Source organism: Rissa tridactyla, chromosome 8 (genome assembly GCF_028500815.1).
Source record: "Rissa tridactyla isolate bRisTri1 chromosome 8, bRisTri1.patW.cur.20221130, whole genome shotgun sequence".
NCBI classification, from domain to species: domain Eukaryota; kingdom Metazoa; phylum Chordata; class Aves; order Charadriiformes; family Laridae; genus Rissa; species Rissa tridactyla.
The window spans coordinates 22,735,122-22,747,783 of record NC_071473.1 but is presented as its reverse complement, the minus strand read 5'-3'; the positions used below and the strand labels follow the sequence as shown (position 1 = coordinate 22,747,783).

The 12,662-nt window shown below is 55.6% G+C and overlaps 1 protein-coding gene across 2 annotated transcripts; it reads left to right on the top strand.

The window, feature by feature from the left end:
* The first annotated feature begins 1,196 nt into the window (after positions 1-1,196).
* Positions 1,197-12,241, top strand: GLUL (glutamate-ammonia ligase). 2 transcript variants are annotated; one of them, XM_054211956.1, is made up of 7 exons: positions 1,197-1,390; positions 6,479-6,669; positions 7,959-8,120; positions 8,381-8,527; positions 9,003-9,130; positions 9,310-9,509; positions 10,495-12,241. In XM_054211956.1, exons 1-7 carry the CDS (start codon positions 1,257-1,259, stop codon positions 10,811-10,813), a joined length of 1,281 nt encoding a protein of 426 aa, XP_054067931.1. In that variant the 5' UTR covers positions 1,197-1,256; the 3' UTR covers positions 10,814-12,241. The 2 variants fall into 2 exon arrangements, with proteins under 2 accessions (XP_054067931.1, XP_054067932.1); XM_054211957.1 differs by lacking the exon at positions 1,197-1,390 and adding an exon at positions 5,193-5,347.
* Positions 12,242-12,662: the final 421 nt, after the last annotated feature.

Sequence of the window (12,662 nt, the reverse complement as noted above, 5' to 3'; positions counted from 1 at the left end):
GGACTCTGACCCGTTCCACCTGACAAGCCCCTGCAGCAAGCTCTGCCTTTGCTTGCCTCCTCTCCAGCTCAAGCGAAATTGCTCGTGTAACCTTATACGTGCGGCCGGGTCTGTTGACTTCACCAGGTTAAGCATGTGCCGTGGCAGGTCGGGGACCTAATTACAGCCATAGGGAAAAGGGACAAACGCGGACAACAGCACTTTGCCAGTTCCCGTTGATAATTTACAACGTCAGGCCTGGATCCTCCCATTGAATCAGCTTGGGCAGCGCTTTGAGGATTTCTGCGCCCTCGCTTACAGAGCTGCGAAGTGATATTATGCTGAAATTAATCTGCCAGCCACAGCTAACGCAGCCCTGACCTAGCTGGGAGTGCATTTCGCAGCACGAACAGCGCTAATAAAATAAATAAAAAAAAAAAAGAGCCAAAAAAAAAAAAAACCCCAACTAAAAAAAACCCAACCCTGCCAATGCACACTGTGACCAATTTCCAACTGCAGGGAAAGGCATGCGCTGAGCGCTCCCTGGGATATTCTCCACCCTTGTACAGAGCAAACCGAGCCAAGCAATTCCTGGGTCTCAAATCCCGCCTGCCCCTGACGTTCTCATCTTCCAGCTTTCCCCCCCGCCCCGGGTCGCTTTTGAAGGCGAGCACGTGCTCCTTGGCGGCAGCCCCCGCGGCGCTGAAGACGCTCGGCCTCTGCGCAAGGTCCCCCCCCACGTGTCGGGGCAGAGCCGGCGAGAGGTAGGTGCTGCCGCCGGGGCTGCTGCCAGACTGGACCCCAGCTGGCAGCAGCGATGCCCCTTCTGCAGAGCCCTTCCCTAAGGCTGGGGGGGGGACAGAACCGGGGACGAAGCTCAGGGCTTTGGGGGATGAAGCAAATGCCATGGTTTCCTGCGAAGGGGTGGCAAGGGTGGGCATCGGGCACGGCAACCTGTGGCTGACGAAGGGGTGGAAAGGCGAGCAACCCCCGGGGGTGGTGGTGGGGGTTGGTTTGCATAAGGTTTTCTTGGCTGCTGCCGTCCAAGGCCCCTCTTGCCCTAAATGCGTCATGGGTGGGTATTGCAGCTGAACTGCTTCGGGAGGGAGCTTTTTTTTTTTTTTCTCCTTGGTGTGTGCCTTTGCACGTTTTTATTTATTAATTGGCTCTCCTACATTGTCCTTCTGTCCAGCCCAGGTAACCCGCTCTGCCGCCCAAAGCCCTCTGGTCACCACCCCTTGGCTACCCTTGACCCTGGCAGCATCTTCAAAGGGAACATGGGCCTGCTGCGGAGCGTGCAATGTTTGCTCACTTATCGGGCGAGCAGCTACCGCCTCCCTGCCTTGGGGGGTTTCGTCAGCCTCCCGCAGCACTCCGGGGGAGACCGGTCGGCCACCGCTGCTTGCACAAGGTCAGTGTCCCCGGCTCAGACGTTTTCCCCACCCCGCGGCGAGCTCCCCTGTCCTCAGTCGGTGACTGCTGTTTGAGTCTTATCGGGGCAACTCGTTCATTAAGCGCTCATCTCGCTAAGGCTTTTAGGTTCGTTTTCCAGCCCTTGCTCATCGTGGGTAAAAGGGGCTGAATCTCCAGTTCCTCCAGCCCCTCCAGAGACCAGGTCCCAGCTGTGGTGGGTCCAAGCAGATGCAGCTGTGCCCAGCGGTGGGCTGAGATGGAGGTGATGCCCCATCAGGACATCCCGGCCATGTCTGAGTCTCACCTGGGTGTGTTTCAGTTACTTCTGTGGGACCTTGCAGCCCAAAGTGCTTTCCCGGATGAGCCAGAAAATGGTATATCTGAATTTGGGAATGTCTTAGCTGTTGGGTGCAGGGAGAGGAGAGATGCTCGTCCCTCCTCCCTCCCAGCTGTGCCATTGCTAGAGGCTGGGGCATTTTGGGTGCGTCAGGCCTCCTCCTAGGATCTAACCCATCACAACAAAAATGGACAATTCTTCTTCCCCGTGTGACATCTCCATTTAAAAAAAAAAAAAAATCATTAACTTCTATTTAAGATATTTTTTTACTGCTGGTAAAAGGCAAATGGGTACCTGGGCTTAGCGGACCAGGTCTGCGTTGTGTTGGGGTTGAGATCCTGGGGGTGGCCAGCTCTCCAGCTGCAGGGTCTGCAGCCAGGGGCCGACCTTCCAGACGGCCCCAGGGAGCTGGGAAAGAGTCCCAGCACCGCAGGAGCAAAGCCAGTGGCCACCTGCCCCAGGGCCTGAGCCACAGGGAAGTTTCATATTCTGCCTTTTTAGCCCTTGAATTTCACTTCCCCCCCCTTTTTTTTTTTTCTCCCTGTGGTGTAACATATCTGCATTTTAAGGCATTCCTAAATTCATGAGGCTGTGCTTTCAAGGGGTCCCAGCAGCCAGGCGGGGGTGCAAGGCCCTTGGGCTATGAGCAAACTGCCCAGGGCAGCTGGAGGGGACACAAGGACAGGGATGGGGGAGGACACGTGGACAGGGATGGGTCACAGAAACGCATGGTGGGGAGGGAAGCCATGGTCCCTCGCTACAGCCTGGCTGGGGTTGGAAAAAGAGGTGCCAGGGCGGTATCGGATGGGGCACACATAAAAGAGGGCATGTCTCATGCAAACTGTGAGAGACTTGTCCGTCCGGTCCCCAGACCTCTCTCGGAGAGACTTGGGGACCGTGCTGTGGGTTGTCCCTGCTAGGTTTGCACTGCTGCCTTGGAGGCAAAAGGCTGCCAAGAGTCCAGCCCTGCCCAACCCTCCCAGCTCACCAGGCGCTTTCCAGCCCTGGCAATTCTCGCAGGATGTAAACCGTGCCGGAGGGAAGTGCCGGGGCAGGCGAATAAAGGTGTTCCCACGAATTAATAGGAGGAAGAAAGAAAAAACATGTGCCAGTTGGGACTCGCCCCTGGAGCGGCGCATTGTCCCTGGCCGGGCTCGCTGCGCATTTCGAGCGGGGAGGCCCTTTGAAGGCTGATTTAAATCCACTCCGGGGAGGTGACACCTGTTGGCACCGCGCCCTCCCCCAGCTCCCCGATGAGGTTTTTGTCTCGTTGAACGCTGGCGACAATAAGGGTCACTGGAGCACGCAGCTGGGCGAAAGGCACGGGCTGAGCCGCGTTTCCCCAAAAAACAACAAAAAAAACCCAACCAAAAAACCCCGGCAGCCTGCGAGGGGAGGAGGGGAAGGCAGGCGGTAAACAAGCTGCCGTGAGCCCGGCCAGGCGACAAGGGGACTGTTTCTCCCGTTCCCCCCCCCGACTCCCCGCCGGCTCCCCGGGAGAGGGCGCTGGCCCCGCGGCTGCGGCGCCCGGCTCTTCTCCGCTGGCTCGTAAACATGTGCAGGGCGAAGGCATGGGGCTGCCACCAAACCCCATGTCGCCGAGGCAGGCAGCGACATCCTCCCCCATCCAGCCGCGAAACCCTTGCCTACGCCACGCCGGGGTGGGTGGGGGGTGTCTCTCCCAGGACAGGGTTTGCTGGCCGGCATGTGTTTATGGGACGGAGGGGAAGATGTTTACGTTGCAAGCTGCCTTTGCTCCCCGCTTCCCTTCGGGGTTGTTCTGGAGCTCAGCAGGTGAAAAGAGGAGCTGCTCGGATGGGGCGAGGGTCACCCCACGGGGACCTCCACCCTTAAATGCCCTGGGCTTGTTTGCAGCCAGCTCTGGTGGCCAAAGTTTCTGAGAAATTTGCGGGTACCCAGCACACTTCCAAGAATTTGGAGCTATCAGAGCTGTCAGTGTCCCAGTTAAAACCTCTCTGCAAACCTAGGGAAAAGGGCTGGGCAGGGCTTTACGGTGCCTATGGCTTGTCAGCGCCCCTCTATGGGAGCTATTTTGGGTCTCTTCTGGCCTGACTGGGTCTCAGCACCAGCTCCTGCCTCCTTTTGCTTCAGTTGAGCTGTTAGATTCGGGTGACCACAGCTGAACTTGGTCTGAATAGGGGATCCTGAGCTCATGAGTAAAAGACATTTCTGTGTTGAAACCACTGCTCTATACAGTGGGGTGCAGGAACTGGGGTAAGGCAGGTTCTGTCGTAACGCTTGGTCGCTCTGCCTTGCCCCAGCAATGCGAGGAGGTGAAAATCACCTGAATTTCACCTCCATTCCGGACAGCCTCAGGGGAATAACACACACTTGTGGTGGCTGCTGCAAGGTGGTGGTAAAGAATGAGCTGGGTAGTCCCCAGAGGGAGGGTGGGGACCCAGCTCTTGAGATGGGCAATAAATCAAGCACTTCCACCTCCTCCTGGCTGAGGATCCAGCTCTCCCTGGCCACTTTCCCCTTCCCCCCCCCACCCCCAGCAAAACTCTGGCTGTGCAGCGGCAGTGTCTTCAGTAGGGTGGCTGTGATGGCCAGGAGGGTCCAGCTTCTGGAGGGATAGCAATTTTGGTGCCACCTGCCCCAAGGCTGGTGTGGGGCAGCCCGGGATCCCGCCTGGATGTGTGGATGGCGTGTTCTTGGCCTGGGACCTGCGTGTGGGTGCAGGCCTGGGCACAGGGGTGGCAGCTCCTTCTGCAAGTGCCAGGTCAGGCTGGGAGGTGCAGAGGGCTGAGCAGGAGCGGGACATGGGACAGCGAGGGAGCTGCCGGGGTGGAAAAATACTGGGCAGTTCCTGCGGTTTGATGGGTGTCTCTTGCCACCCGAGTGCATCCGAAGCGGGTCCTCCCTTGTGGGACAGTGACTGATTCTCTGCCCCTGAAGCCACAGGGTCTCTCCGCTGCAAATCCAGGTGCTGGTGCCTCGGTAACCTGCTCCGAGGGGCAAAGCGGGGCATGGTGTGGGCACTGCCTCTTCCCCCACCCCCGAACGCGTGCACCATGCCACGGCCCGGGCCTCGGGTGGGGGTTCCAGTTCCTCCCTCCTTTCCCCGCTGCCCTGTTTACCCAGGGCGGCCGATTTCCATCCCGGCGAGTTATGCAAAGCCAGCCGCTAATGTAAACGCGGCGGAAAGCCTTGGATCCCCTCCCGCCGCCGCTTCCCCAGAACTATGCGAGACGAGAGGGGGGTATTATTTTTTTTTTTTTTTTCGGGCGGGGGGTGGTGGGGAGTCGCAAAACTAGCCCAAACCCTTCCCCCCCTACTTCGGTGCGGGGAAGAAGCGAGGTGTTTCCCCCAACCTCTTCCCGGGGATGGGGGGGCAGCGGCAGCCCGGCGGCGGTGCTGCCTCCGGAGGAGGAGAAGGAGGAGGAGGAGGAGCGGCGGCCTCTTGTCGTGTCCCCCCCCCCCCCGCTTCAACCCCGGCCCCGTCCTGCCCCCCGGCCCGGCCGCCGCTGCCCAATCGGTGCGGCGGGGCCGGCGCTGCGGCGCCATAAAGCGGCGGCGGGCGCGGCCCCGGCAGCCGAGCGTGGGAGCCCCGCGCCCGCCCGCAGCCGCCGCCGCCGGCACCGCCGCCCAGCGCAGGTAACGGCCACGCGTGGGAGCGGGGGCCCCGCCGCCACCACCCGCCGCAGGCCCTCGGGGGACGAGGGACGGGGTAGGGGGCGGGAAGCAGCTCCGCCTTGTGCCGGGGGCTCCCCGGCGGCTGTTTGGCAGACGGACCTTCTAGGGAAAAATTCCTGCTTCCTTTTGGTTTTTTTCTTTTTTTTTTGGGAGGGGAGTGGAGAGTCAGCTCGAGTGGCTTTTTGAAAACAGATGCTCTTTGCTTTTTTTTTTTTCCTTTCTCTCTTTTTTTTTTTTTTTTTTTTTTTTTTTTTTTTCTTTTCCCCCCTTCTCTTTACGGGACTCTCTAGCTGCTCACTTAAATACGGGTGGCTTCCTCTCTGCCGGGAGGTGGACGCCTGGGTGATGCTTCTCGCTGCGAAGCAGGGCCGTGGGGAGCCCCCCCCCGACCCCGGCCAGCGCAGAGGGAGCCCCGCTATAGCAGGGTGGGCTGGGGGGGGAGGTCCGGTCCTCCCTGCGGAGGAGCGACTTCCCAAGTCACTTCATATTTTTCAACTATTTTGGTTTTCTGAGCTCCGGCTGCCGTGGTCCTGACGCAGGTGGGCTGTTCCGTGGGAGCCCAGTTCCAGGCTGTGCTGGGTTTGGCAGGGGTGCTGCCGGTCTGGGACCAGAGCCCCTTCAGCCACCCCATGGCTGCCTGGAGACTGATGGGGTTGTTTGCGCTGCCCGTTGCTTCCTGGTGTGCTGCCTCCTGCCCTAGACAAGGCTTGTGTAACTTTGGCTGGTCTGAGAAGGCTTTCCTTGGGTGTTAGGTAGCGAGGAGCTTGGAGGTGAAAAGTTCAGAGGTCTGAGGAGGACTTTTGATGGCTGTCCCGTGGTGGATAAGACCTACGTAGTTGGCAGGACGTGGGCAGGACTTTGGGCATTAATGGGGCTCTTTGAAGGCATCGCTGCTGGAGCAGTGCTTTCCTAGCAGCCTGCGTCTGCCTGAGCTGTTGTGTTTTCTGCCTGTGGAACGGCACGGGACTGCTGGAGATGGCAGCTAGCCCCGTGGCTGAGCTGTCTCCTGCTCCTCCCTGGCCGGGAGGCGAAAAATCTAGGAGCGCCGGGAAGGGCTCACGGTTGGGGTTGTTTTTTATATCCTCCCCGCAGGAACCCCTTCGTCCGGTCTGCAGCCATGGCCACCTCGGCGAGCTCCCACCTGAGCAAAGCCATCAAGCACATGTACATGAAACTGCCGCAGGGGGAGAAGGTCCAAGCCATGTACATCTGGATCGACGGGACAGGGGAGCACCTCCGCTGCAAGACTCGCACGCTGGACCACGAGCCCAAAAGCCTTGAAGGTGAGAGGGCAGGTGCAGGATTCGCAGCCCCTCGCCGGCTAGAAGCAGCCGTGCTTGGCTGCTCTGGGGGGGAAGGTGCCATTTCTCCCTTTTTGTGGGCAGCAGGATGGTATTTGGGCAAAACATTGCTCCTCACCCTCTTCCAGTTACCTCTTTCCCTAGATACCCCACGGGGGGGACGTTCCCAGCTCTCCAGATGTGGAGTTGCTGTGAGATGCCCGGGGTTGGGAGCTTGTCCCGGGCGCTGCCCCCGCTGCGGAGGGGGCTGTTGGCAGGGGCTGGGGGCTGTTGGCAGGGGCTGGGCAGCCCATTGACTCTCAAGTACTCGTTTTGGCCGGAAGTAGTTTGGCAGAAGAAAGTGGAGGGGAAAGAATGGAGCTATCCGGTGTAATTAAGAGCTTGTGTCCCTCAGAACAAACAGTCCCAGCTTACACAATAATAGCATTAGGATTTTCCCCAGGTTGCCATGGTGCTGGCTGGAGACAGTTATGAAATGAAAATACTGTGTGTGACTGAGCAGAATTATCTTTTCTTTTCCTTTTTTTTTTTTTTTTTTCCCCCCCCTCCTCCTCTCCTTTCCCCTTTTTCCTCTAAGGGAGTGGTTGGCACAGCTCCTTTGAAATCTTTGTGCTTCCCATCCTCCCACTTTCCCCCCCGGGATATGGAGGAGATAACACTGGCCCGGGTGGAGTTCACTGCTGCTCCCGCTGTGCTGTGGCCCCGAGGGCAGAGCACAGCCAGGGGGGGTGGATGAGGGGGGCAAAGTTGGGCATAGCCTTCCTCCGTAGGAGACTCCACCAGAGTCTCCTACGGCGTGATTTGCTCTCCCACCTTCTCCAGGCCACGCGACATGGATGAGGGTATTTCATGGCTCCCCTCCTTCCCGCAGCTCGAGGATGTCTCGTGCTCTGCCCTCTCCCAGCTTGCCCAGCCGTCTCCGCCAGGAGACCGGGTGCTTTGCTCATCCCGGTGGTTGTTGCGACATGGGAAACGTCCTCCGTGCTGCTCGGTTTGCTTGGGCTTGGCTGGCAGCCCAGCTCCTTGTGTTTCCCAGGGTGGCTGGGGAGTTGCACTCCCCTGTTTTTTCGCTTGTTTTGTTGTTGTTGGTTTTTTTTTTTTTTTTGCTTCCCCCATTTGGAACAAAATCAGCTGAGTTGGGATTAAACCTATTGTAGGCCTGTTCTCTGTAAGCATCTTCACCTCTGTAACACTGGGGGGAGGCAGGGAGCCCATCCTCCTGGTGACCGGGGACCCTGAGTCACTGTGGCTTGTTCCTCTCTCCCTTCCAGATCTCCCCGAATGGAATTTTGACGGCTCCAGCACCTTCCAGGCTGAGGGCTCCAACAGTGACATGTACCTGCGACCTGCTGCCATGTTTCGGGACCCTTTTCGCAAGGATCCCAATAAACTAGTTCTCTGTGAGGTCTTCAAATACAACCGCCAGTCTGCAGGTGAGTAGACCTTCTCCTGGTGGAGGTGATGTTTCTGGGAAGGGGAAAGGGAGACGTATCCAAATGCTGTTCGTGCCCTTAGTGTCATACAAAAGTAATCCCCACCCTGGAAATAAAAGGCAAACAAAGTGCTGGTGGTGGAGAAAGGGCTGGTCCTGGGATTCTTCACCAGCACTGCTGGGACTTGAACCCTAAATAAAGTGGAAATGGGGAATGGAGGTGGAGATGGTATCAAGCCTCATGCTGCTTTTCTGTTCTAGAGTCAAATCTCCGACACACCTGCAGACGGATTATGGATATGGTGTCCAACCAGCACCCCTGGTTTGGAATGGAGCAAGAGTACACTCTTCTGGGGACAGATGGACATCCATTTGGCTGGCCTTCGAACGGCTTCCCCGGACCCCAAGGTAATCTTTTTGGGAATCTGCGCTGGACCAACTCGGGAGCATTTGAACTGTGCTCGGTGTGACGCAGCTTCAGTGCTCCAGGCGAGCGGAAAGATTTGAGGTGTTTCTAGAACTGAAGGCGGACAAACGCAAGCAGGATATTGGCAAAAAGTAACCCATGAGGTTAAGACCGTTGCAGAAAGGCTAAGATGGTGATTGGCCACATCCAAATTTGCTGCTCGGTTTGTTAGTCTGCAGGTGACTTTAAACTCATGCCCAGCATGATAGAGCACAAGCCCAAACTCTCAGAGGAACTCGCTCTCCATCGGTGCTCTGCTCTGTTACTGCTTCCACAAAAAAGAGATTTTGGAGCTTTTCCACGCATCTCAAGCCTTTGGAGCGTTCTTCCTTGTGTGTGCTCGGTCTTCACTGAATTTAAGCCTTTTTCCTTCTGGAAACTTACGTTCCCTTTGCTGTTCCACCTGTGCTGTTGCAGGTCCATACTACTGCGGTGTAGGGGCAGACAAAGCCTATGGCAGAGACATTGTGGAGGCCCACTACCGAGCGTGCCTTTACGCTGGCGTGAAAATTGGAGGAACCAATGCCGAAGTGATGCCAGCCCAGGTAAATTGTTTTAGGTGCCGCCTCGTGGAATGAGATAGTACAGGAAAAATCCCAGGCAGCGGGACTTTTTTGGCTCGGAGACATGTGGTTTAATCAACAATCAGAGCGTAAGGGGGTGGGAGTTGCCTCGCTGCAATTTGTTTCGGCACCACTGAGCCCGTGACCCCTCCTCCTTGTAGTGGGAGTTCCAGGTGGGACCATGCGAAGGGATTGAGATGGGGGATCACCTCTGGATCGCACGCTTCATCCTGCATCGGGTGTGCGAAGACTTCGGTGTCATTGTGTCCTTCGATCCCAAGCCCATCCCTGGGAACTGGAACGGTGCTGGCTGTCACACCAACTTCAGCACCAAGAACATGAGGGAAGACGGAGGTCTCAAGTAAGTTTTGGGTTTTTTTTTGTTTTTGGTTTTTTTTTTTTTTTTTTTGAGATGGGCCAGTAGCATCTGTTTGCTGGGCGGCAGGCTGGGCTTGGTAGCAGCGAGCTTTTGTCCACGTGGGAGACATCGCTCTGGGGCCTGGTGTTGTGTTTGAGCCTTTCTTCTGGATATATATATATATTTTTTTTTTTTTTTTAAATTTTGTATAATTATGTTCTACCGTCTTGGTGTTGGGTGGGAAATTCAGCCAGCAGTACAGCTCCCATCAGTGTTGATGGAAGCATGGGTGGCCAAGATGCGGCTATTCATAACAGGCCGTCCAGCTGCAAAATGTTGCAAAAATCCTAGCATCAGCTTTTTTTTGTATAACCACGATGAAAAAGACCATTTGCTTCTGTCTAGGCCAGGCTGTGGAAGGTAATGCCGTGTTTTCTGTGACAACAAGATCCTGGAAATATAAAACTTGTTCCCTTATGGGCCTGATGTGCTGAGCGCAGGCACCTTGCAGCGCTGGGTTGCAGTGGAGCTCTAGGAAGGCATTGTTCCTGGCAGCTGTGTTTTCTTGCCTTCAATGTTAGCGATGCCCTGAGATAACGAGCCAACCGCTGACTCTGTGAGCTTCCCAAATTGAAACCTGCGTGATAAGAAATCTCCCCTCTGAGAGCGGGTTCCCCAGGGCGGTGTGTCTGGGGGATTTGGCCATGGGTCAAACTGGTGGTGTCCCACATGCAGCGCTCCTGAGGGACCTTCTCAGGCTATGGGGATCCTTTTCCAAGAACCAGCCTGGGTCAGAAGTAGAAGTGGAGCAAAGCCCTGTGTTGAGATGGTCAGAAAAATGGGATATAGGGCATAGGCTTCATCCTGAAGTGGCTTGGGGACAGCGATGGATCTGCTGTGGCTTGGATGCAACAGTCAAGAGTGGCTCAGCTCGTACCGTCCTTCAGACGCTCACTGTGTCTTCCCCTCTTCCTTGCTCCATTTGTAGGCACATTGAAGAGGCCATTGAGAAGCTGAGCAAGCGTCACCAGTACCACATCCGTGCCTACGACCCCAAAGGGGGTCTGGACAATGCCAGGCGCCTGACGGGTTTCCATGAGACATCCAACATCCACGAGTTCTCCGCTGGCGTGGCCAACCGCGGCGCCAGCATCCGCATCCCCAGGAACGTGGGCCACGAGAAGAAGGGCTACTTTGAGGACCGCCGGCCCTCCGCCAACTGTGATCCTTACGCTGTGACAGAGGCCCTTGTCCGCACGTGTCTCCTCAACGAAACCGGAGACGAGCCTTTTGAGTACAAGAACTAAGCGGACTGCGCCCACAGACACCGCCTTCCCCCCGCACATCCCGCACCCCTAAACTTCCCTTCTAGATGTAATCCTGAGGGTACAAGATAACACGTTTTGTGTCTCAATAACTCTTGTTGTCTTGAGGTGGGGAGGAGGGCAAATTTAGTTTTATCAATGTCTGTTTATCATTGACTCTTCAGAAGACAAGAGGAGGAGAGGGTGTTAGAGAACTTTTAACCACTGTTTTATTTTTTTTTGTCTAATTCATGTGTACATCTGATGGGATCCGGTGGCTTCCAGGGACAGACTGCACACACAGAAAGCCAGTCGGTGAGTGGAAAGCTTAAAACTATAGCTGACTCCCCCCAACAGTCAAAATTTGGGGTGTTAGCTCCACCACTGGCTCTCTGCAGACGGATGGTTCTCTACAGTTGGTGCCCTTCTGCGGAGAAGGGAAGACAGGAGCTGTGATGGAGCTCCGCTTGCTCCTGCCTGTATGGTGTGATGGGGAGATCTGCACCCTCTGGTCACTCTGAGGTTTCTGGGAATCTTCTGGCATTGAGCTCAGTGTAGGAGCGTTGAGGAGAACGCCTGGTTCTGTCACTGGAAGTCAACTGGTCTCTGGCTCATAACACAGAGTGAAGTAGTATTTTTCTATTTAAATATAAAAACAACAAAAAAAATTATATATGAAAGTGGTTTTTTTTTTTTTTTATTAAAACAAAAAAAAGAGATGACGTTCCAATGTCTCGCCCAGCTAGAGCGGGCAGAGCTCCCGAGGATGCTGTCGGTGGGCCTCCAGGTGGGACTGAGGGCGAGCTTGGAGGGCTTGGTGGAAGAGACTTGGATGAGATTTTGTTTCGGCGTGGAGTGGAGTTTGCAGGAGGCGGTTCCCAGACCCGGGAAGGCCGCAGAAGCATTTATCGCTGTAACTCAAGCAGCTGTGACACGCTCATGAGTGCGTTAGATCAACAGGAGGAAGGTGTTCTGAACTAGGAGTTGACCTGAACAGCTTAACCCTGTTCTGGACAGAGCTGTGGGTGTGTTACCTCTCTGGCGGGGCTAGCACGTCACTAAAGCAGGGCTTTTGATAAAAGAGAGAGGGAAAAAAAAAAGGGTTTAGATTTTTTTTTTTTTTTCCTTTTCATAATGTTCTTAGTTGGGTTTTGCAGAGACCATTGATGTCACTGTTGTGTCCCGGCTCTCGGGCTGCCTGCCATTTAGCTGTGATGAGGGCTAGGAGAAAGGGAGAGGCCACCCATGCCTCCCGGCGAGCCCGGGCACCTCCCAGCTCATGCTGGGGGGGTTCAAACGTTCCAGGATTTTACACTTGGGTATCTTAGATGGTGCCAGTAATATTCTGTTGCATTTGAACTTCTTACGAATAGTTGTGGTTTTTTTTTTTTTTTTATACAATAAAAAAAGAAAAAAAGAACAAAACCTTAATTACGACTTCTGCCTCCTCCGTGTGATTCATCCTGGCAACTTCTCTTGTATGCGTGGTACCTTCACCATTTGAAGGGAATGGTACCCTGGTAGTGGGTAGGCTTTGGCTTTTCGTTTGTGGGCTGGGTTTGGTTTTTTTTTTGGCGCAGGGGACTTGCAATCCCTGTGTGCTCTCCAGAAAATGGGATTTTGTAGGTGGCTGTTCTCGCCGGTGGGTCTAGCTGTGGCTGGAGTGGGGTTCTCTTGGTACGGGAAAGGGACTGGGCTTGTGGGTGTCCATAAGGAGGGTTATGGGGTAAGCACAGGTGTTTGTGCATCTCTCCGGCGTCCTTCACACAAGTTCCACAGGATGCAGAATCCCATAGAAAGTAAAATTCCAGCACACTTCATGGGCAGGGCGGGAAAGGAGCTTTGTGGAAGA